General features: G+C 39.0%; 1 protein-coding gene across 42 annotated transcripts in view; it reads left to right on the top strand.

The window, feature by feature from the left end:
• Neb (nebulin) overlaps window positions 1-24,314 on the top strand; it is a 221,833-nt gene that overhangs the window by 31,458 nt on the left and 166,061 nt on the right. For 32 of the 42 annotated variants that reach the window (XM_023721397.1, XM_023721387.1, XM_023721355.1 and 29 more), the window contains 20 exons: window positions 859-966; window positions 1,053-1,166; window positions 2,329-2,430; window positions 2,517-2,624; window positions 2,715-2,819; window positions 3,826-3,924; window positions 6,154-6,258; window positions 6,799-6,906; window positions 6,993-7,106; window positions 9,727-9,924; window positions 12,129-12,236; window positions 13,495-13,593; window positions 14,310-14,414; window positions 14,498-14,605; window positions 16,446-16,757; window positions 16,841-17,047; window positions 20,180-20,284; window positions 20,968-21,075; window positions 22,587-22,898; window positions 23,874-24,080. In XM_023721397.1, the coding sequence (XP_023577165.1) occupies window positions 859-966; window positions 1,053-1,166; window positions 2,329-2,430; window positions 2,517-2,624; window positions 2,715-2,819; window positions 3,826-3,924; window positions 6,154-6,258; window positions 6,799-6,906; window positions 6,993-7,106; window positions 9,727-9,924; window positions 12,129-12,236; window positions 13,495-13,593; window positions 14,310-14,414; window positions 14,498-14,605; window positions 16,446-16,757; window positions 16,841-17,047; window positions 20,180-20,284; window positions 20,968-21,075; window positions 22,587-22,898; window positions 23,874-24,080 (2,832 nt within the window). Of the gene's footprint in view, window positions 1-858; window positions 967-1,052; window positions 1,167-2,328; window positions 2,431-2,516; window positions 2,625-2,714; window positions 2,820-3,825; window positions 3,925-6,153; window positions 6,259-6,798; window positions 6,907-6,992; window positions 7,107-7,171; window positions 7,177-9,726; window positions 9,925-12,128; window positions 12,237-13,494; window positions 13,594-14,309; window positions 14,415-14,497; window positions 14,606-16,445; window positions 16,758-16,840; window positions 17,048-20,179; window positions 20,285-20,967; window positions 21,076-22,586; window positions 22,899-23,873; window positions 24,081-24,314 lie in introns of all 42 variants that reach the window. The other 10 variants (XM_023721393.1, XM_023721388.1, XM_023721398.1 and 7 more) reach the window with 2 other exon arrangements.

Below are 24,314 nucleotides of genomic sequence, written 5' to 3'. Positions count from 1 at the left end.
CCCTGTGCTTTGCTAAGCTTGTTCTAAGTAGGTGCTTTAGACCACGGAGCCATCTCCCCAGCCCCAAATAACAGTTTTTTTAATGGGGTCTCTGTGTTGCTCAGACTGGTCATGAACTTCTGGGCTCAGGTGACATGCCTCCCTCAGCCTGCAGAGAGCTGGCACCATGTGCTACTGTGGCCAGTCCTCTTAAATGGGATTCTTAATGCCAGATTTTTAGCCATATATTCGTATATACCATGCTGTAATTCATTTTTAGAACTTGGTTATTTTTAGGTACAATTTCATTCCATTTATTCACCTAGCCTATAATATCCCTCTTTTACAAAAAAAAAAAATGCTTATTTTTATGTAAAAGAAAACTGCAGTAATAAGAATAATTAAAAGGAAAAAGTTCAGGTATCTATGACCAATTTTGATTCTCCAAACTAAACTCTAGAAAAAAATTTATAGAAAAGTCACTGTTGGGTGTCTTCACCAATTCTATGACTATCTAGCATCAATGTGGATTGTAATGATTCATAAAGTAATCTTTGCAGAAGATTTAGAGATCAAATGAAAATGATTCTTTTATACCATTAGAAGTAAGTTAACTATAGAACACCTGTATTACTGAATAAAATATTCAGGGTTAGGAATCAAATATTAGAATGAAAATGGCAATTAAGTTAATTAATGAGAGATTCCAGTGCTAAGTAGAGAAGCCTGATCTTGGAGACTAAGAAGCCCTAGCTTGAGGAGCATTACCTAAAATATGCATAATTTCTGATGTGAGCAAGGTAGTTACTGCTGAGTTTTCAAGTGTGACAGCGTGAGTATCAATTTTGCCAATTCCTTTGCTGAAATTTTCCTGTCTAGAATGTTTATAAGCAAGACTGGGAGAAGAGCAAAGCCAAGAAGTTCGACATCAAGGTGGACGCCATCCCCCTGCTGGCAGCCAAGGCCAACAGCAAGAATGCCAGCGATGTGAGTGTGGCCTGCCTGCGGGGTCGAGGGGGCAGCCCCTGCGCGCCTCCTGGAGAGCGGGCTCAGCAAGCACGATGTCTTTGCAGGTGATGTACAAGAGAGACTATGAGAAGAGCAGGGGGAAGATGATTGGGGCCCTCAGCATCAACGATGATCCGAAGATGCTGCATTCTCTGAAGACGGCCAAAAACCAGAGCGATGTGAGTGTCCTGTGCATTGTTCTTACTCTCGGCTGTGGGCTGCACTTGGGTTTAACAGAACCTTGGATTGGTTATTACTCCAGCTAAGGTCTCAGATACCCAATCAATCACGAAAGGCCAGATGACTAGAGAAGATGAAGTTTCTTATTTTTACTGATATCTCTGTATTTTGAGAAGAGAGTGAATTTTGCAAGTTTCCATAATCTTCTCAATGTTGTCAGTTTCATTAGAAGGAGAAATATGCTAGCAATATAATCTCCCTTATCATTTTTCTTATAAATGGCTTTATATTTTAATAGATATAAATATGTGTAGTACATGTGCACATCTGTCTTCATGTCGTGCCCTGACCTGATTAAGGTAGTCTGCAAAGATATATGCAGAAAAATAAAAAGCAAGGAGGGAGAAAATCAATTTAAATACAAATAAGATAGAAAAAACTAAACAAAGTATAAGCTTAAAATCAAAGTATTTTGCCTTAAGAACTTTATAAAATATTGATCTCATTTTGAAGACTATAAAATACTAAAAACAAAACTTCTTACCAAGATTGCTTTTCTAATTCATAAAAAAATTCTCCCTCTCTTCCACATCATTTACAAATATTCTTGTTTTCATTAAACACATTTTGGGATTTCAATATGAGAGCATTAAAAGAAAATATATATATGTAATTATCTTTTCATGTGTCACTGTTATAAAGAAAATAATATAGATTTTAATTATTAAAACCCAGCGTCCAGAGGAGTGGTGAAATTTCTCACCAAGTGCTCAGTTGACTGTTTTAGATCTGTGCCTATATAACTAAGGTCTACCTTGTAAGTGACACCTTATTTGGTGCCAAATGTTTTAAAAATTTATTTTCCTCCAAACACATTCAAGTGGAGCTGACTGTTTTAGGACAGAAACTTGCTTGAATAGCAATGTTGGTGTGCTTTAGTTATTCAGTCTAAGAAATATTAGGATAAGTAACGTAACCATACTTATGGGCAGTATAGGACATGAGCCCGAAGCTTACGCATTCTGACCTCCTACATGGTAGAAAATAGAGGCAGAAAACAATACAAATGTTGTTTCACTGGTTAAACTACAGCAGTGACACGACTGGCTTTTATTCATGAGACTTTTTTTCTTTGTTTAATTTTCTTTTTTCCCTTGACAGAGATTATACAAGGAAAACTATGAGAAGACAAAGGCAAAGAGCATGAATTACTGCGAGACCCCTAAATATCAACTCGACACTCTGCTGAAGAGTTTCAGTGAGGTTTGGAAGGCTTCAGTCACTCTGAGGAGGGAAGGCTTTCCTGTTGCTTGACAGATAATTTGAATTACATATGGTTTCTTTTTCAGGCTAAGTATAAAGATTCATATGTGAAGAATATTTTGGGACATTATGTAGGCAGCTTTGAGGACCCCTATCATACTCACTGCTTGAAAGTTTCTGCTCAAAACAGTGACGTAAGTTTGAAGACAGTTACTTACGCCCCAAAGAGACATTGTCTGGGAGCAATAGCAAGCTTGATCTAATTTTGTTCTTTCTTATTACAGAAAAGTTATAAAGCAGAATATGAAGAAGACAAAGGGAAATGCTACTTCCCTCAGACAATAACACAAGAATATGAAGCAATCAAGAAGCTGGACCAGTGTAAAGATGTAAGCCAGCTTCCCTGGGTTTTTGAGATTGGGTTTAGGATTTTTGTGACATCTAGTGGTAAAGACAGCAGGATTTAAAAGCTAAACTAGCACATAGTAGTTAGCAGATGTTACATTTTAAGTTTTGCTATTTGGGAGAAATCGGGGAACACAAAATTTATATCAGTCATATCAGTTTGAAATATCTTAATTATGAAATAATTTGAAGTTTTAGGAACCTCTGTTTTCATGAGCTTGTATACATAAAATCAGAGTGAAATTAAGACAGGTTTGTGAGAGGCAGGCTTTCACCACTGAACACGCTTATGGGAGGTGCTAGCGTGTTCCAGGCTCTGTCCTTGGTGCTGGGAAGAATAGGGAGCCAGGTGAGCTGCTCTCTTGGAGCTCTTATTGGCATGGATGAGACTGATGATAAACAAAGGAAGGGAGTACGGAAACAAGAAACATAGCCAGTAATGATAATAGACTAAACTGGAGTGAAAATATGAATTAGGATAGGATGATATGAGAGAGACAGGGATTGCTTGGGCACCTTAAATTGGAAAGACAATAAAAGCCTGAGACAAGAGCACCCAATTATGCCAAGAGCAGGAGTAGAGAAACAGGATGAAGAGCCTAAGGGAAGAAGGAAGAACTGAAAGGGTGAGGTGACTGGTGTACACTGGAGGAGGGGAAAGTAGGGCAAGGGAAAAATGGGAGGAGGAAGAAGGGTGGATTATGCGGGGCTGACGAACCAAGGTACAGTGTCAGCTGATGGCACATACAACAGGGCACCATTGTAGGGTTCCAGCACTAGGAAGAATTAGTGGCTAAGATGCAGCAGAACAAAACAGAGGAAGTTCAGGAAAGGATGGAGAAAGAGAGGCGCCTAAGAGCACATCCATCAAGTTTTCTGGACCAAAACATGCTCTATTTTGACTGGAACCTCTTTATACATTAGTGTACATAGGAACAAAAATATAAAGATACACTGTAAAATTTAATTAAAGGATATCTTCTTTCCTAGCATACCTACAAAGTTCATCCGGATAAAACTAAATTCACAGCAGTAACTGATACTCCTGTACTATTGCAAGCTCAGCTCAATAGCAAGCAGCTCAGTGATGTAAGTGTCTTGATTTATGTAAATGTGGGTGGCCTGCATTGTGTGGCTTATTTAAAATGTCAGCATTTACACGCTTAATCTTCATGGACTCTTCTCCCAGCCTGTAGGGTCATTTTTCAGAATTTGCTTAATAAAATGCAAATGAAGCTACTAGATTGATTATAAACTGAAGAAACCTGTTTTAGATAACTGCAACAATAACTTACTGATTTTCAGTAGGTACACTTTAAATAGGATCTGTCACATCCACAGTAAAACTTTGCATCAATTTAAGCAGTGCTAACAAAGGCATCCATTCAGGTAAATAACAAGGCAGATATTCATACTCTTAAGTTTGCTAAAAAAGACTTTACAAAAAGGAAGGAAGCACACTGACAACAAACGCTTTAGGTAGCAAGAAGAGAACCTAGAGAATGATGACACAGAATTGATATACAAAGACACTGAAGAGTGTGACAAGATAGACACTTTAGGTGAACAGTCAAGAAACTTCTCAGGCAGGAATGTTCTAACCATGGCAGAATCACAGGAAGAACCATGAGCTTCTCAGGCATTTACATTCACGTAATCACCTGGGGACTCTGTTGCTTTGTGCATTTTGATGGGGAAGGTCTGGGGGAGCCCTATATTCTCATTCTCTAATAAGCTGCTAGATGCTGCTGCTGTTGCTCTTAGTGACAGATCATGCAGTAAGTAGCAGAGTACTAATGTAGCTAAAGTCCCGAAGCATAGCACCCGTGTCACTTAGAAGTCGTACCAGTTTGTATGTAACTTTCCTAGGATATTTTGTGATCCAACAAAGAACAGCTAGCCACTAGCCAAACTGACTCTGGGAAGTCAGCTGACTGCAGATGAACACCACAATGGACATGGTGTCTAATCACCAACATTTTTCTTGTTGGTCTGCAAGCTCTGTCTTGGGAGTACTTATTGCCCAGCTTTGCTCAGTCACGTGCATTTTGCCTTTGCTCCAAAATTCAGCAGCATCATTCCTCTTTACACTTCCTTCATCATCTTCAATAAATTTTTAAACTCCTATGTTTAATATTATATATATATATACTCTTAAGTTTGAGAGTATGTATATATTTTTTTGTATTTTAGGGAAGAGTCTACAGGGTGTTCAGGGTCTCACTACTAGATTAGACTCGTAGTGATCCTCCTGTTTACAGCCTCCTAAGAGCTGGGATTAAGGGCACGTGCCACCACGCCCAGTCTCAATTGCCGTCTCAGTGCGCTCTGGGAGCAGGGCTGGCATGACAAGCCCAGGGATCGAAACTCCAGCCCCTGAGCCTGCTTACAGGCACTTTAATCTGCTGAGCTATTTGGCTGGCCTTGTATAGATCTTTTAAGCACGTTAATTTTTACTGAAAATTATTATTAGTTTTGTTACTGCTGCGATTACAGAATTCCATATTTCAGGCTATTATTCACCCTCCCCAGACACAGCCCAGTGGTGTTGCTCTGATGCATTTCTTTGTATATAGTGTAAAATCCTCATAGAATATTTACTCAAGGTCTGCTTATACCATAATCTACAGAAGAGTGGTAGAATTTCCTGTGACAGAATTTGAAAGGATTGAATACCTCTTTGAAACTTTTTTTAAAATAAGCACCATTGGGGCCGGGGAGATGGCTCAGTGGAATAAGCACTAGCCTGGCTAAGCTCAGGGCCTGAGTTCAATCCCTGGTTCCACCAAAAAAGTAAAAAATAAAAATTAATTAATTAATTAATTAAAATAAGCACTATTGACTTTGGTATCTACATTGTCCCATATTAATAAAAAGAAATATCCACTCTGACCTGTTTGGATATCTTAGTCAATTTTATGTTGCTGTAACAAAATTCCTAAGACCAAGTAACTTATTAAAAAAAAAATAGAAGTTTATTTAGCTCATGGTTCTGGAGGTGGAGAAGTCCAAAGACAGGATACCAACATCTGGTGAGATTATATTCTCTCTGCATCATTGTGTGGCAGAGGGCATCACATGGCAAGACAGACACTAAGCTAGCCAGAGAGCTGGCTTTTATGTCAGAGTAACTTATTAATCCAGATTGATCAATCTATTAATTAATCCATTCATCAGCACAGAGCCCTGTGACCAATCACTTTCCATGGGTCCCATCTATCACCCACTACTGACCTACAGCTTTAGGGATTAAATTTCCAACACATGCACCTTGAAGGACACAGTCGGCCTATAGCAGTCTCCTCTATTGTTTTTCAGCTGAATTATAAAGCAAAGCATGAAAGTGAGAAGTTCAAGTGCAACGTGCCGGCAGACGCGCCACAATTCATCCAGCACAGAGTCAACGCCTATAACCTGAGTGATGTGGGTATCAGAGCTACTGCAGCCTATTGGGAATGCATGGAAAGAGGAAGTGTTCTGGGTGTTTGTTTAGAAATTCGGAGCTAGGAGCTATGTAAATAAGCAATTATTGAGATTATTATTGATGTGAAAGTAGAGCTTTAAAGAGCCTTATGTGCTTTCTTGACTCTCAGATTTCATTTTCTACGTCTGTTGCTATCAGAAGCATTCTTTCATTTATCCTTCTGCAACTCTCCAGAGCTTCCCAAACTCTCTCCCATGTAAATGTCACATTTAACTTCTCACGTTGTCATTTTGTGCTTTCTGTACACATCAGATAACAGTCTTTACACCACTCCCTGAACATTAGAGTATATAGTACTTGTTTAGTAGTGGGGAGAAAGAAACTGGATGGCAGATCTCTAGTTACACTAAATTTGGTCAAGTGTTTATAGAGATGAAATAAGCCTGTAGTTTTGGATTTTTCTGATTTTTGTGTGTTCACTCAATTAATCTGTGTTCAGTGTTGTGTGGTAATTCCTTTGCTGAAATTTTCCTGTCTAGAACATTTATAAGCAAGACTGGGAGAAGAGCAAAGCCAAGAAGTTCGACATCAAGGTGGACGCCATCCCCCTGCTGGCAGCCAAGGCCAACAGCAAGAATGCCAGCGATGTGAGTGTGGCCTGCCTGCAGGGTCGAAGGGGCAGCCCCTGCGCGCCTCCTGGAGAGCGGGCTCAGCAGGCACAATGTCTTTGCAGGTGATGTACAAGAGAGACTATGAGAAGAGCAGGGGGAAGATGATTGGGGCCCTCAGCATCAACGATGATCCCAAGATGCTGCACTCTCTGAAGACGGCCAAAAACCAGAGTGATGTGAGTGTTCGTCGTGCTTTCAAAACGGCTTCCTGGTAACACACTGGCTGGGAGTGGTACACAAGAGGTTTCATACGCTCTTGTGGGCTCTCTACGCTCACAAAGAACTGTTGACCCGAAGCTAGAAGTGCAATGGTTTGCCGGACCCTTGCACTGCTTACATTTGAGGAAAGCAATTACTGGTACTTAATGTCCATTGTGCTCTAAAAAGTACATAGAGTAATAGTTAATAGAAGATAAATTTTAGCTCTCCAAATCTGTTGGAAAGCACCACTACATGGTTTCATGCTTTTTTCTTATTGAAAAAGAGTGTTTAAAATGATTGTAAAGCTGTCTTTCCTTTGGAACAAAATCAAGAGTTATAAATGCATAATCTGAGTATAGCTGTCAATGATTTTTTTAAAAAAGCTTTAGTAATTAGTATTGGTGTAAGCCTAAGAAAAATACTTCATTGATTACAGTTCCCTTGAAAATATGATAAAAAATTTGGTCTATTTATCTAGAAAAAATTTTCTTTTCATGCTTTTAGCCTAAATTTCAGGAAATTCATGTACTTCTTAAAGAATATCTGTGGACCATCTATCATTTGCTAGTTATCATTTTTATTGTAGAGGGGCAAATATCAACTAGTGCAAACTATTCTGTGTTTATAAGAACTCTTAAGAGTGATAATAGTGTTCAACATAGCTTGCAAATATTAGTTTTTAATGATGGAGCATTTTTATGTCACTTTCTTTGATATTAATTTAATTTTTTTTATTTTGCATTCTACTGTGAGGTAGACAGATCTTCTGTGTCACATCAGTATACAGCACTCACGTACACAACACTCTGTTCCCTGGTGCTTTCCGCCTTCTAAACTCAAGAAGGTTATAGCTGTCGACATCACATATATCTTTATATTTTGTCTTTTATTCTGTAACTGAATGCATTAGGAACACTAGACACAAAATAAATCAGTAAATATTTGTACTTTTGTTTGTTGTTGCCAACTGAAAGAAATAATAATTCTTACATTATATCCAGGCTAGATTTTGAGTTGCAGGCATATAAAATAATTTGTAGTTTTGATTGCATCTTATATTCACTGCTGTCATCTGGCACGAATATGGACTGATTCTGACAAGAGTCAAATTCTGGCAAGTGCAAAGCCCTGAGTTCAATCCCCAATACCCCCCTAAAAAAAAGTAGTTATTTTTTTCAAATGTTCTTGCATACCATAATAAATTGCTGGATTTTATTTTCATAAGCCAGGGTCTAAATTTTACAATTAAATGACAGGTTTATTAAGCAAAAATGGCTACCTACATATCATGAGAAGGAAAATCAAGTGTCTTAAGCTTTAAAAATCAGCTCATTTATGAAAGAAATTGCTACCAAAGATCTATAATGCATGTCTGTTCTCAATAGCTTGGGCACAGGATTATAGGTAGATAGGGTGCTGTCTCAATTTCTCTCATTGCTGGAACAAAATATCCAGCACCCCAGATTAAGGAAAGGAAGAAGCTCACAGTTTGTGGAGTTTCAGTTATATTCGGCTGGTTCCAAGGCAGAGTGACACACAGCAAAGTGGAAAACAGCAAAACAGCAAGAGCACAAAGGGAGGAGCAATGTCAGCAGTGATGGATTTGCTGAGGCAGAGGCAAGCCTCTCTCCCCTCCTCATATTGCATTCAGGCTATTTGTGGGTGTAGCACTCACACCCACAATCCCAGCAGTGGATCATGAATTAATCACAAACTCTAGAAGCCCACCCTAATCGGTCATTTCCGATTTACATTTCCTAATGACTGAACGAGGCTTGGGGGAACAACTAGACACAAACTATAACAGGTGCTATAATTTCTTTAAAGGCATTGGTGAGAATTTTCTCTCCGTTAAGGCAACTGGGGAGCTGATATGGTGAAGCTGGGAATCTGACCTACTTAGCATCCTCTTCTACAGTCCAGAAAAGTGCGATGAAGCTGCCTCTAAGGCCCAGGAGAACATTTGGTTTATGAGGGCGCTGCAGCTAAGGACCAATGCTACTTTAATGGCTCAGTTTCACAAACTTTTCTCCTCCAAGTTCTCGTAACTGCTGTAGTCTGAAGTGTCTTTTAAATTATTACCAAAATGAAACTTGGTATGAAATAAAAACCTTTGCTCTTCTCCATAGGGCTTCTCTACTGTCAGGAATATAACAGGCAGGCTGAAGAATCATAACTATTCATTTAAAATGAAGCCAACTCTATAGTTCTATGTCTGAAGTAGGCATTTTATAAAAGCACAGGTGTGAGATTACTGCTTTGTGATTTTCACTAATTACAAAAGTGCTTCTTGCTGGGGAAACTCTTCAAAGGTTCAGCACAGTAATGGCAGCAAAGCTTGGTACTGGCCCCGGAGAGACAGGAACCATGGCTGCTTTGTGATGTCTGCTGCAACTCTCACAGTTGCCTTTGATTCCAAAAGTATTTGAAAAGATTCTCCCGTGTATGGTTTTCTGGGGGACTGTGATCAATGAGAAAATTTGGGAGCCAAATAACTACTCAGATGTTTGTATCTGTTCCTCCAAATTGTATTGACTGTGCTTCTGTGGAACTCCATTAAGGATTTGTGGTAACGTGGTCATTTCTGATTTACAGCGTGAATATCGTAAAGACTATGAAAAGTCAAAAACTATCTACACAGCACCACTTGATATGGTCCAAGTCACTCAAGCTAAGAAATCTCAGGAGATTGCCAGCGATGTGGACTACCGACACATCTTACACAACTACAGCTACCCACCAGACAGCATCCACATGGATCTCGCCAAGAAGGCGTATGCACTGCAGAGCGATGTGAGTAGCGAGGTTCTCTCTAGCCCCTCTTTTGATGATGCAAACCAGATGGATTTTTAAATGGAGTATTGCTTTTGGCCCTTCCCAAAGCATTTGCGCTGCTCTTTGTGCATAAACAAGTCGGTAATGGGAAGCCACCCCGGTGGCCCTGTAGGCCCACAGCCTTTAGCCTTAGGGACCCTCAGACTTGGCATGGACTCCATTTGTGCTTCCCCTTGGGAACCTTAGCACCCTTGCTGGGATAGCCTTGTTGATAAATTAGAATAAAACAAAAGAATTGTTTTGAGGACCTAAATGCAAGCCAAGCTTTGCACAGCACCAAGCCCTGATAGAATCCTCACTATTACCATACAGCTATCACAATGGCCCCATTCATCATCTTTTTTTTTTTTTTTTTTTTTTTTGCGGAACCGGGGATTGAACTCAGACCCTTGCGCTTGCCAGGGAAGCGCTTATTCCACTGAGCCATCTCCCTGGCCCTTCCATTCATCATTATTAATAGTTTATATATACATTACTATTTTGTCTGAGAAGTAAATGTCCTAAATTCTTTTTAGAAGTGTTTTTTTCTTTAGATAAATTAATTTGTCAAAGCTACATAATTGATTTATTTAAGCTACACAATTAAATACCTTATACTAACCATTATATTTTTTAAATGTGGTAAAATGCACATTATATAAAATTTGCCATTTTAAGTGTACAGTTCAGTAGTGTTGAGTATATTTTCATGTTGTGCAGCAATGTCTAGAATTTTATATTACAAACCTGAAACTCTATACCTATTAAACGAGAATTCCCCATTTCCTCCTCCCCCTTGGCAATCACCATTCAACTCTGACTCTGTGAATTTGACTACTGTATGCAGCTCACACAGGTGGAACCATCCAGTGTCTGTCTTTGGTGACTGTGTTAGTTTCCTTAGCATAATTCCTTAAGGTTCATCCATGTTGTAGCTTTTGTTAGAATTGCCTTCTTTTTTTTAATGATTGAATAAAATTCCATTTTATGTACATAAGGTACCACATTTTGTCTTTATCTAGTAGTTGATATGTACATTGTTTTGACCTTTTCACTATGAGAATAATAGTATACTATGAGTGTATGAAAGTCTCTTTTAAGATTGCTATATATATATATATATATATATCTATATATCCTGAAGCTGAGTTGCTGAATGTTATATTCTATATTTCAGTTTGGATCATATGGTAGTTTCATTTTTAATTACTTCAGGAGCCACCATATTATTTTCCCTACTGGTTATATAATTTTACATTCTTACCACTAACAATTCTATTATATGATTATTATTTTATTATTTAATTTTTCTATGTTCCTTCATCTCAGATAGATTTTAAGCCTCTCAGTGTAGGAAACCAAATGTCTTCTTGATTTTTTATCGTAGTTAAGAGCCCACACTAAGGACAATTTGAGTTTTGTATCTAGAATATGTTTTAGGTATCATCTATGGCCAGAAAACTAAAGTGATGGATTCTTTTAATAGAATCAAGTAACTGTTCCCCAAATAAAACTGCTTCCTTAAGCAAGTTAATGAGCACAACTATTTCAAAGTGTTTCATTAGACACCCAAAATGTTAGAGAAACACTCACAGTGGACAGCACATATGAACTACAAGGTGTGCACGTACAGAGGACAGATAGCTACTAGCCGTCTTATCTAGCTAAAAAGTGATCAAAATCACCTACCAACTTTCACTGTCACCTCTAGGCCTAATGTGACCATAGAAACATAATAATTAAAGTTCCCGGGAGCAAACATCTGACATTTGATTATCTAAATACAATAATGTCATGCTCTCTTTGAAATACAGCTTACTTCTTTTTGAGTCAGGTTCACACTGTGCAGCCTAGGCTGGCCTCAAACTCACTGTGGAGCCCAGACTGGCCTCCAGTTTCCAATCCACAACCCTCCTGCCTCCGCCTTCCAAGTTGGAATTATAGGCATGGGTCAGCTCTGTTTCTGGGCTGAAATAGAGCCTTGAATTTGTGCACTTTCCACGTTGGAGTTAGAACTGTGGACTGTTAGAATCTCTCACCAGAGAAATGCATAAAATAATCTTCACACATGGAGTGATGAAGCTGCTCAAAGATCTTAAAAGCATTTGGGTGAAACGTCAATGATTTTACCTAACAAGAATAACACTGAGCAAAGAAAGGTGATGCTTCTTTTGGTGTTTTAGGTTGAATACAAAGCTGACTACAACAGCTGGATGAAAGGCTGTGGCTGGGTGCCTTTTGGGTCCCTAGAAATGGAAAAAGCGAAGCGAGCTTCAGACATCCTTAATGAGGTAAAGCTCTCAGTTTGTTGGAGAGCAGTTTGTGATAGTGTCTTTTAAAACTCAAAAACCATGGGCAGTTTCTCCTTTTCTGTTTCATTCCCTGGTCAGGGTTGCTGAACAAAAGCCACAAGCATGAGTTATCCAAGTAGAAGAGCATACTCCTTCATATCCTCTAGCTCATTTATGCTCACCATTCATAATAGAAATATTTTAGCAACTTTATTAAGGAATAATTTACATGCCATAAAATACCTATTTTAAGTGTATGGCTTCAGAGATTGTAATAAACTCATGTAATTGTACAGTCATCACTACAAATAAATTTTAAAATGTGACAATACTCCAAAATGTACCCCCACTCTCACCTTCAGGCCAATTGCTGATCTGTTTTCTATCTCTATAGGTTTATCTTTTTTAGAAATATCTTTTTAATCTGACTTCTTTTGCTTCTTACGTTATTTATGAGGTGATTTATGTTTTTTCCTGTGCCTTTTTTAAAAAGTTGAGTAATATTCCCTTGTGTGGATATACCACATATGGGTGACCTCATCAGTTGGTGAATGGGTGGGTTGTTTCCAATTTGGGGTGGTCATGAGTGATGGAGCTGTTACAGACATCTTTGAAGAACTCACCATCTGTTATATCTCTGATGATTCTGAGGTAATGTATAAATTACTAGGGAGTCTAAGAAAAGTGATGATGCTCTTGAGACTCTTAAAGCAGCAAGGTTGTCGTCCCTTTTCTGTCAGTTGCCAAACACTCATTGTTGCCAGGCAACTGCACCATCATGGAGGTGACTGCAGAAGCCACGCGGATGAATGAGGCTGCCTTTATTGTTCTTGCTGCATGGTTCTTTTAGTTTTGGTGAAAACAATTTTGCTACTTGTGAATGTGGTACAGAGACACCACAAATCTCCTTGCTCGCTTTCCTGTTCATCCTTTGGTGAATGTATGATGTTTCTGTACTTTGCTTCTCTGGCAGGACATTTTTCACGTGATCAGTAAGAAGCTGAGGCAGTATTTTCAGTCTGCCACCTGAGAGTGGTATTGGTCTGTACTCCCACATCATCCATAACTAAATAGAATATTTTAAACATTGACTTTGGCAATGGATTCATTTTTCATCCAACCCTATGCACACTCTAATATTTTTACATTTTAAAATCAGAAAAAAGTCTTCCTTATGTCTCCCAGACAAATTTCAAGGATTTCAATATTTTCCTTCACTGATGAGTAATATAATTTTTCTTTTTGATTCACCAAACAGAAAAAATATCGCCAGCATCCAGACACACTCAAGTTTACCTCAATTGAAGATGCTCCCATTACAGTACAGTCTAAAATCAACCAGGCCCAGAGAAGTGATGTAAGTGTTCTTCCTATCTGTACTTTAATACAAGCATATTTGTATTTCAAATTCACTGGTCTCCTGTGGCTATTGAGTGATCTAAAGAGCCTCCCTGACATGACCACCTGAATGTTTCTCCAGCTGTTCACTGAAGCACACCTCATTCATAACTTTTGGGTATTATCTATACTGCACTGGCTGTCCTTGCAGCCACCTGATAGTTCTTTCTAAAGAAAAAGTAAGACAGTCTTCTTTTAATGACAACTACAAACTACCTCTAAAAATATTCAGAAAGAATGAATATAGGCACTACATAAAATGGAGGAATTACATATTAAGTCAAAGCTGGGGCAAAAATCATATATAGTAAAACCATCCCCTTGTCTCTTTAACTACCCACAAAATATAACAGGTGTTTCACGTCTCCATCTATTAGGATTTCCTATGCTTGTGAAAGTGTCTGCAGATTAACATTTTTATGGGGTCACCTACAGGATAAGGTCTACCAGGTGCCTAAAAGGTCCAGAAGTTCTAGTGCACACCAAGGAAACTTTGCTAAGACTGAGCACTAATATAGGACCCTACACAACTGCATGCGTGACCCTGAGTCCCTACAGATGAATATGGGGATGATCTAGAGTGTCTTTTCTGAAACCACGGCTGTGTAGTAATGATCACATCTGAAGCTATTTTCCTGTACCATTACATGCTTCCTTCTCTTTTTTGTTTTTTAGATTGCTTACAAAGCCAAAGGAGAGGAAATTCTGCACAAATACAGCCTGCCAGCAGATCTGCCACAATTTATTCAGGCTAAAGTGAATGCTTATAATATCAGTGAGGTGTGTGTGGGCTCGGGTGATGTGTGTGCTCAGCCTCCACTAATGCAGCCTTGAACAATACTCAAATGATATTTTTCTTTCAGAGCATGTACAAAGCAGACTTGAAAGACTTAAGCAAGAAGGGGTATGATCTGAGAACTGATGCTATTCCCATCAAAGCTGCCAAGGCTGCCAGGCAGGCAGCCAGTGATGTAAGTCCAGCATGGTCTTCTGTGCAACTAGAAAATGCGGGTGGGCTTGGCATCTGACAGGTTACCGGTAGCCACTGCTTCTGCTGTCTCTGACTAGCAAAATCTGACTGAAAGCTATTCAGGAAAGAAAATTCCCTACATGGATCCAAATTTTCTTGGCAGAAAAGATCAGCATAACCATCTACTAATGAGTTCCCATCAAGGGTCCTAAGTTAGAATCCTTGTCTATACTCCTGTACAAATTCACACTACTCATGGAAACGAAGAAGCAATTTACCATTTACTTTGTAATAGTCTCTTGATGAGAAAATTTTATCTCTAAGCTTTTTGAGTTTGTATCATTTTCTTCTTTTCCCTTCATTACATCCAGAGACTAGTGGCTTGGCATTGAGCTTTATAGACTAGGAGTCATTAGTTTCCCCTGAAATGAAGATGTTTAAGAGGCTGAGAGCATAGCTCAATAGCAGAGCTCATGCTTAGCATGCCTGCAGTCCTGTGTTCAATCTACAGCATCAAAAACAACACAAAATTATTTCTCATCCACTTTCAGTTCAACCCAAAAACAAGTTTTTTGCTTCAAGATTAGACTAAAATTGGAGCAAGCCCTACCTGTTGTCCTATACAAAGCAGAAGCCCCTCCCCCATGGTTTTGTCAAACTCCGGGAGATTTTTATTTTGTGAGCCTCTCTGGCTCTTGGTTTTCATGAAATGCTTTTCCTTGAGCACACGTGGGGTCTTCCCTTGTGCACCTACTTCTCTTTCTGTGCTGCATGACCCAGAGATGGAATAGCTTTTTTTGTTTTTGTTTTAATTTCCTTGATCATTCCAAGCACATTACGATGGCTATGAGGTTAAAATTGCACCAACAAAAATACATTACAATTAAATAACAAGTGCCTCATCCTGAGCCTTCCCACCTGCATGCCTTCCTTTCTGGGAGTTTTCCTCTAGCCACCCCATGCTCCCACATACCACACATGCTCCTTCACACCCTTGCTTGCCCCCTCCAGGTCTCTCAAGGAAGCTCATTTCACCCTGCTTTGTGAGTCAGAACCAGTTAATGTTTATCTGTCCCTTTGGGATTTCCTTTCAATAATGAAAGGTTCTTTGGAATTCTCCTATTACTAACATTCTCTGACTAATCAATAACTGGCTACTTGGAGCTCCAGTAGCACAATGTAATCAATAGAGATTGTGAAATATTCATCTTTCTATTTTTCTTTCCCAGTGTTTCAGTTGAAAGAAGCAACATGGATACCTGTTTTGTCACAGATATGAATTAGGATAATGTTTCCACCCCAACCTCTTTTGGGAGGGCAATTGTAGCTATAGATGTTTATATGGGTTCTAAATAACAGCTTTATTTTATATCTCAAATCATAGCTGGTCTTTCACATCCTCAGATTCCCCATCCACAGACTTAACCAACTGTGAATCAAAAATATTTGAAAAAATTTTCACCTGTATTAAATATATGTAGACTTTTTTCTTGTCATTATTCCCTATATAATATGTAACTACTATAAAGCATTTACATTGTATTGCATAGCATAAATAATCTAGAGATGAGAAGATGTGTATAGGTTATATCCAAATACTCTGCTATTTTATATGAAGAACTTGAACATGCATGGACTTTTGTGGGTGGGCTGAGGGCCTGGCATTCCTGGAATCAGTGAGGTGTAAATACTGAGGGGTGACTGCAGATATTACTGAATAGCTGTTTGGTTATTAACATACAGTAATTTCTGGGGATCTCAGTTATTTCAGTCATGGACTTGTGGTTCAGTTAAAACTTCAAAATTACATTTTAAAATGTGTTCCCCTTTGTTTCCAATAGGTTCAGTACAAAAAAGATTATGAAAAAGCTAAAGGGAAGATGGTTGGATTCCAAAGTCTCCAAGATGACCCTAAACTGGTTCATTACATGAATGTGGCCAAGATACAGTCAGACCGGGAATATAAAAAGGACTATGAAAAGACAAAGACCAAGTACAACACGCCTCATGACATGTTCAATGTTGTGGCAGCCAAGAAGGCGCAGGACGTGATCAGCAACGTCAACTACAAGCATTCCCTGCACCATTACACTTACCTGCCCGACGCCATGGACCTCGAGCTCTCCAAAAACATGATGCACATCCAGAGTGATGTAAGTGACCGCACCCCACCTCAGCACCCACCGTTGCTGTCCAGCGGCTGCCTAGCTCTCACTCCCCTCTCTGCCTTGCCTAGAACACCTACAAAGAAGACTACAACACCTGGATGAAGGGCATTGGCTGGATACCCATTGGCAGCCTTGACGTAGAGAAAGTCAAAAAGGCAGGCGATGCCCTCAACGAGAAGAAGTACAGACAACACCCAGACACGCTCAAGTTTACCAGCATCGTGGACTCCCCGGTTATGGTCCAGGCAAAGCAGAACACACAGCAAGTCAGCGATGTGAGTAAACCAAGAGGGGGCAGAGGGAGCGAAGGGAAGATTTAGAGCATGTAAGGAGGTCAGCTCAACATTTTTGGTTCTTCTGAGCCAATCTCTTTTCCATTTAAATGTGATATATTTAGTTTAAAAATAAAATTACTATTAATTTGTTTGCACACATGTTCTTCCTTTAAAAACATTTTTTACTTTAAAAAATACATTTTGCTTTTTAACCACTTTTATTTTTGAGATAGGTTAGGCTGGGATTGAACTCATTTTGTAAGCCAGATAGGCCTGGATCTCACAGTTATCCTCCTGCCTCAGCCCAAGGGCTGAGATTAAAGGCATGTGCTATGATGACTGGCTTTTAACCACCTTTAAAGGACTGTGCTATTGTGCAGGCTTAACTTGGCCAAGAGGGCTAATGCTAATCACACTTACACAGAATTTAAGTTTGTGTCACAGACACTTTATTATGAGGCTCTTTGTGTTTAATTCTATGTTGATTTGTTTACATTTGCTTTTTTATATGAAACATCAATACAGAAGAATATATATACATAAGTACACATGTTTTTGTACACATATATTATAATACATATATGTTATATACACATAAATGTTTTTGCTCCTTAGAATTCAGCATACACTGTGACATTTTGATGTTTTTCAGTGACAGTCAGTATTGTTTGCCTGCCTAAATATGAGCAGTATAAGGGCCAGCGAGATAGCTCAGCAGACAAAGCGACTATTTAGGCAAGCACAAGGACCAGGGGTCTATCCCTAGTCCTGCATACGCCACTGGCCTTGCCCCTGGGGCGTGCTGAGCTGGTGACAGAGTCTGGGTGTGGTGGCACATGCCTGTAATCTCAGCACTGGGGAGGCTGAAAACAGGAGGATCACCATGAGTCCAATCTACATAGTGAGACTCTGTACCAAAATACACAAATGAAAAAAATAAAATGAAATAAATATGATGCTATGTCCAAAGCCAAAATTTTTGTCTTTCACATGTCTTTTTAATTTGCATAATTTTTTTTAATTTGCATAAATTCTATCTGCTAAACATTTCCTTCTGAAAGGAAAGTTTGCTATGGAGAAGAGCCACAAGGACATCAAACGCGTGCATGCATTAATTCACTTAGGCCCATGTGCCAGGCACCACGTAATGTGTGCTGATGACACAGGACAAAATAATGGAGGATTACTGGGACACAGGAATTAACAAGAGTACAGGACAAGAGTATAGGACAGAGGGGGCACAGCAACAGAGCAGGGCCATACAGAAGGGCAGCTGCTGCAGGCGGGAGGAGCACCAGGGAAGTGGGTAACCGCCTGGCGGAGGTCGCTAGCAAATAAGGACAGGCATATTTCTGGCCAAAGGAACACCATAAACACAGGAAAGAAGGAATGAACGGAAGGAAGTGAAGAGTTCAGGACTGTGACCCAGTCATCAAAGATCTCATGTGCTATTATAGGGTCTGGATATGGGATTGGTAAGAGGAATGTCAGAGATTTTTAATCCACAGAGGCACGTTATAAGTTCTGAGTTTTAAAAGATAACACTGGCAGGAAAGTGTGCAGACTATATGGGAGAACTGAGAGATTGGGGGCAAGAAGTTGAATCAGAGGGGTATAAACTGAAATGAATAGTAAGACTTCATTGAAGTTAAGGCAGGAGTAAGGGAAAGAAGGGTGTGTTGAGAAGATACAACTCATGAGATTTTCTTTGAATGTTTAGACATTATTCCTTAAAGCACCAATGGGCCAAGAAGATACCTCAGCAATCTAAGCACCTACTTGGCAAGTGCAAGGACTCATGTTCAATCCCCAGCACCATATTCCATGCTGGTCCCATGCTGAGCTGGCCACCAAAACTGGGCATGGTGACACACATCTGTAATCCCAGCTGAGGAGGCTGAGACAGGAGGATCAGTATGAGTCTGAGCTGTGTAATGAGACACTGTGCCAAATAAATAAGTAAATAAATAAATCGCTGAGGAGTTAAAGATAATTCTTGGACTTCTAGGAAAAGTGACTTCATATTTGGGAATTTATTTAGATACTAACAATTTTACATTTTGCTTGTATATATACACAGATATAGGTATTCTATACCACATAGTCATCTTTAGGAAATGAAAGTATATATTCTAAAAGATAATTAAAGACTGAAAATCTACTTGTGATTCTGGATCTTAGCTTTGGTAATGAAACTGTTCATTTTCTCTTAAGACGATACACTAACATTCATACTTCACATCCAATAAGGTTTCACATTGCACAGTGTCTTTCAGTGAAAAGTATATGTAATTCTTTAAAATGACAAAATAAGGTAAATATTGGGTCAAGCATGTTGGCACATGCCTGTAATCCCAGGGCTCAGAAGGCTTAGACAGGAAGATTGTTGTAAATTCAAGACTAGCCTGCACTATGTAGTGAGATCGGTTCAAAGAATAAATAATAAAATAAAAATAAGGTAAATATAAAAAGGTAAACTTAGTAAGGATGCTGAATTCAGGTATAAGTACCTTCCTATTAAGAGGAAATGATCATATGGCTTTATTGACACAATTATAATTTGAACATTTTTAAAATAAAAATTAAGATTCATTCTAACTACTATTTTCATTCTGTAGGGATGAAAAGCCAAAAATGAAATAATAAGAGATAAACTTCAATACTTTAAGAACTGTTCCTTTCTCTGGCAGAGAATAAACTTGTCTGGCTTGGAGAACCCTGTTACTCACTTTATTCATGTTAATTTATTTTCCCTGAGCTTCCAGCAGCCAAGGATTTCCATTTTGTTAAGGGTTTTTCCTTCCAATTTTAATATGCAATTGTTGGGACTTCCTAAAATATGCTATTTATTTATTTATTTATTTATTTATTTATTTATTTATTTATGTTGAACCCAGGACCTTTCTCCTAAACTATATGCCTAGCCCCTCTCCCCATTTAAAAATTGTTTTGAGACAGAATCTTGCAAATTTGTTAAATTGCCTAAGCTGGGATTGAATTTCCTCCTTGGATGATTTTTAATAGAAACAGATGAGGGATTATGCTAAGAATAACTCCTTCAAACATGTAATTGATTGATTTCACCTTTTACACAATGTATAATGATTTTATTTTTGTGCCAATGTGTTGCAGATCTTATATAAAGCTAAAGGAGAAGATGTGAAGCATAAATATACAATTAGTCCTGATCTTCCACAGTTTCTCCAGGCCAAGTGCAACGCTTACAATATAAGTGATGTAAGTAGGGTCTTTGATGAGGTGTAAATTCCAAACCCGGAAAGAAAATGGTAACATTTTAGAGAAGGTCAGTGCCTCGTACATAGCACAGTTTTCCACAGAGCCTCGGTGGAGGCGTAACGCAGGATGATGATTTCTTTAACTCTTGAGTTGGCCCTTTCTAAGGTACAGGATGTAACCTTCCTTGGGTGGAGTCCATCTGTTCTCCTAAAACTTCTGCTTAGTTTTCATGTGGAGGAGGCTATTACTCTCCAGGAAAATGGGGGGGGGGAGGCATCCCTTATTATTTTATAGTAATCCTAAAATTCCTGAAGTGGATCAGTAGATCTTCTCTTGAGCTTCGTTTCCTAAGCCTGAACAGCTTTGCTTTTCTCTCGATCCTCCCGTACTAGTGTTTCTAGGACCTTTATGTCTCTCCTCTGGATCCCTTCCCATTTTTCAGTTCCTCTTCCATAATGTGCCAAAACCAGATTTGAGATAACAATTAGTGCGGGGCCTGCCTAGCAATTTCTTGTTAGACACAATATGTGACACGATGTATGACATAGGGTATGTGGGGTGGAGGATACTTTTAGATTCCATCTGAAAAAGAATAAAACAATCCCAGCAACCAGCAGCAGAGAAATTGCTTTAGCTGAATGAATACACAACATGCCGACATCCTTTTTGGTTTTCCACCCCAGGTCTGTTACAAACGGGACTGGCATGATTTAATAGCCAAGGGCAACAATGTCCTGGCTGATGCTATTCCCATCACTGCAGCCAAATCATCAAGAAACATTGCCAGCGACGTGAGTAAAAATTTTAAGGGAGATTGGAGTGATTGCCTATTTAAAAAGTAATCAAATGTGTACTTGTTTAAATGGATACCTTATTGAAAACAGTATGTTGACTTAATGACATTCACATTCTGTACATAACATTGTTTTGAGAACCTGTCACTTTTTCAACGTTTTTGGGATTCTCTTCAGTTGACCCCACTTGGTAGAGCTGTCATAATCCTGACAATGGCTTTCCCCCTGATGCATAGCCTCAATTACCCTCGTTGACACATTTCCCTGACAGCCTGTATTTATTTTCAGTGGGAACACCTGGGGTGACACTACCATATTAAATTTAGATGACTGCTTGCATTATAATTGTATTAAAAAGATTGAACAGATGTTATAGAAATATACATATTTTTATACCAACTGAGAAAAGACCAGTTTTTTAGGATACAATTTTGATTGAAGTAAGTGAATGCCTATTTTATCTGTAATTACCAAGAAAGCATGTGGTTATACTTCTTCCCATCTTTGGGAAACACAATTTTCAGAAAGCACACACAGCCTGCAGGGTCCGCTGTCACACACTACTCCAGGGATGACAGCCTTCAGTGAAAAAAGAGAAGGAAGAAGGCAACCCTGTGTGCAGCCCACAGAAGGGACAGGGGAATAAGAACTCAGCAGCTGTATCATAGGGATGGTGCTACAAATGTTTCTTAGAGCTTTGGACACATGCATGTCACCACAAAATACATTTCTACTTTAAGTAAAAGGCGAAGGTTTGAAATATAACTTTTTCCTTCTTGGCTATTTTTTAGCAATTGCACAGTACTTCTCTAACATACTTACTATTATGTTGTTGATAATCCTTTCACTTGCTAAATCCTTGTTTATGAACCATACATGTAGTGTAAGATGAGCTCAGTGTCTGCACACTTTAGATGGATTTGAATTTGCTTGGATAAAAATTGAGGGCTTGACCTATTATAGATTAGCTCAATCTATTTCCCATTGCTGATCCCAGCAGTGGGAGACCTTGAACAGATTAGGGTTTTTTAAAATTAGGTTTTACTCATGAGAAAACCCCAGTACTTTCCTGTGTAGCTCCTTAATTGATTTATAGCTACTAAAGCTGTGAGCATGGAGAGAAGCTGCTGGTAATCGGGTTCCGTGAAGGCCCAGCCACCAGCAGAGTGGGTACTCCTATCCATTATGTGAATCACATCACGGACTAGAAAGTCCCATCCCTGTAAAACCAAGATGTATTGGGTAGGAATCATGTTCATAGTAAATGTAAAAGCTCATTTGGTTTAAATGTCACTTCTACATGAAAACCACCTGTAGGAGTCAAGGCAAAGAAAAAACTGGTCTTGAACTTATAAGGACATTCTTTTGAAAAGCAAACCATGCCACTAGCTGAGTGTGAAATAAATGTTTGAACTCAGAGCTTTCTGGAATGAGGTGTCCTTTACATTTCTGAGTGTAACACTGTCCTGAATGCCTAAGACTTTGCTAACCAAATTTTGTCTCTGCAGTATAAATACAAAGAAGCATACGAGAAGGCCAAGGGAAAGCATGTGGGATTTAGAAGCCTGCAGGATGATCCCAAGCTGGTCCATTACATGAATGTGGCAAAGCTACAGTCTGATCGTGAATACAAGAAGAACTATGAGAACACGAAAACCAGCTACCATACCCCTGGTGACATGGTTAGCATTACAGCTGCAAAGATGGCCCAGGACGTAGCCACCAACGTCAACTACAAACAACCAATACATCACTACACGTACTTACCTGATGCCATGAGTCTTGAGCACACGAGGAATGTGAATCAGATCCAGAGCGATGTAAGTGTGCCAAATGTAGCAGACTCAGAAAGCCTGGGGGAAAAAATTAAAATTAAAAAAAAAGGCTTGGGTGAATAGTTTCTCTGTTTTATTAGGCTTCAGGATGCACTAAGATATTTGGAAAATGCACTTTAGAATCAGCACTCTTTGTTGAAAAACTACCAAAGGCTGGATAGACAAACTCTGATATTTTTTCTAGTCTTCTGTACTTCTATTGCAATCATTGATGTCTTTATTGTCATGGATGAAAGATAAAAACAGTGCAACTACCTGTGTGAGAAGCCACCTTGCTTCTCAGCTGCAGATGTGCCAAGGGGCTGCTTCAGTGGTGACACTTGTATAATACAAAATAAAAGAATCTTGGAAGCTTTAGGAAGGCAAGAAAGGTCTTTTCCATTAAGGTCACCCTGTTATCCAGGTACATCTATGTAATAAGTCATCTAAAATGAACTAGGCAGGCTTTGTGCTTGCAGCATGATTCGTGGAGCGCTGAGTGGAGAAGTGTTAATATTCAAAGTGTTTCTTTCTGTAGGAACAAGATTTCTATAAGAATTGCCCTCTGTAAAGAGGAGAAATGTTATTCATTTATTAATACTCAAAGATAATCTTTGTACCCAGCTGAAATCTAGAATAGCCTAGGTGGACAGTGTAGTGTAGGCGAAACTTGGACGTTTTGGAGTCTACAGTGAAATCAAAAGGAAAGCTCAATTTATTATGAAAAGAGACAATTTTTTAAACAGTACCCATGGAAATACATGACCTAGATTCTTTCCTGTGCTGTGCAATGCATTCTAACAACAGAACTATTCTCTCTTATGTCAGGATCCAGGTAATAAGCTCTGTGACAGGCATAGCTAGACATGAGCTTATTGAAAAGAATTGCTGCTCGTTTCCCTTGGATAGAACTGCAAATTCCAGAAACATCCCTTGAATGTTTCCTAGGATACTTCCTCATATGGGCTTACTCTTTTACAGAATGTGTATAAAGATGAGTACAACAACTTCTTCAAAGGCATTGGGTGGATCCCGATTGGCTCTCTGGAGGTTGAGAAGGCCAAGAAGGCAGGCGATGCATTAAATGAGAGGAAGTATCGACAGCACCCTGATACTATCAAGTTCACAAGTGTGCCTGACTCCATGGGCATGGTTTTGGCACAGCAGAACACAAAGCAAATAAGTGATGTAAGTGATTTCCCTTCTAAAGCGTTTGTTCCTTAATAGCCCCCTGCATTTGAGTCACTGCTCTGTCTTTCTTAATTCAATACACAAGGATGCATCTATGTTAGCAAATAAGCTGCTTTCAGAGACAGGTTTTACTCTTGATGCAGCTTGGACCTTGAACATGGGGAAAACAGGTGTAGGGGAAGAGGTATGTTCCAAATTGGTTCTATTTTCTTTTTCTTTTTTTTTTTTTTT

Source organism: Octodon degus, unplaced genomic scaffold (genome assembly GCF_000260255.1).
Source record: "Octodon degus isolate 3935 unplaced genomic scaffold, OctDeg1.0 scaffold00082, whole genome shotgun sequence".
NCBI lineage: Eukaryota > Metazoa > Chordata > Mammalia > Rodentia > Octodontidae > Octodon > Octodon degus.
Note: the sequence above shows the minus strand (reverse complement) of the source record. Positions and strands in the feature narration are given on the sequence as shown.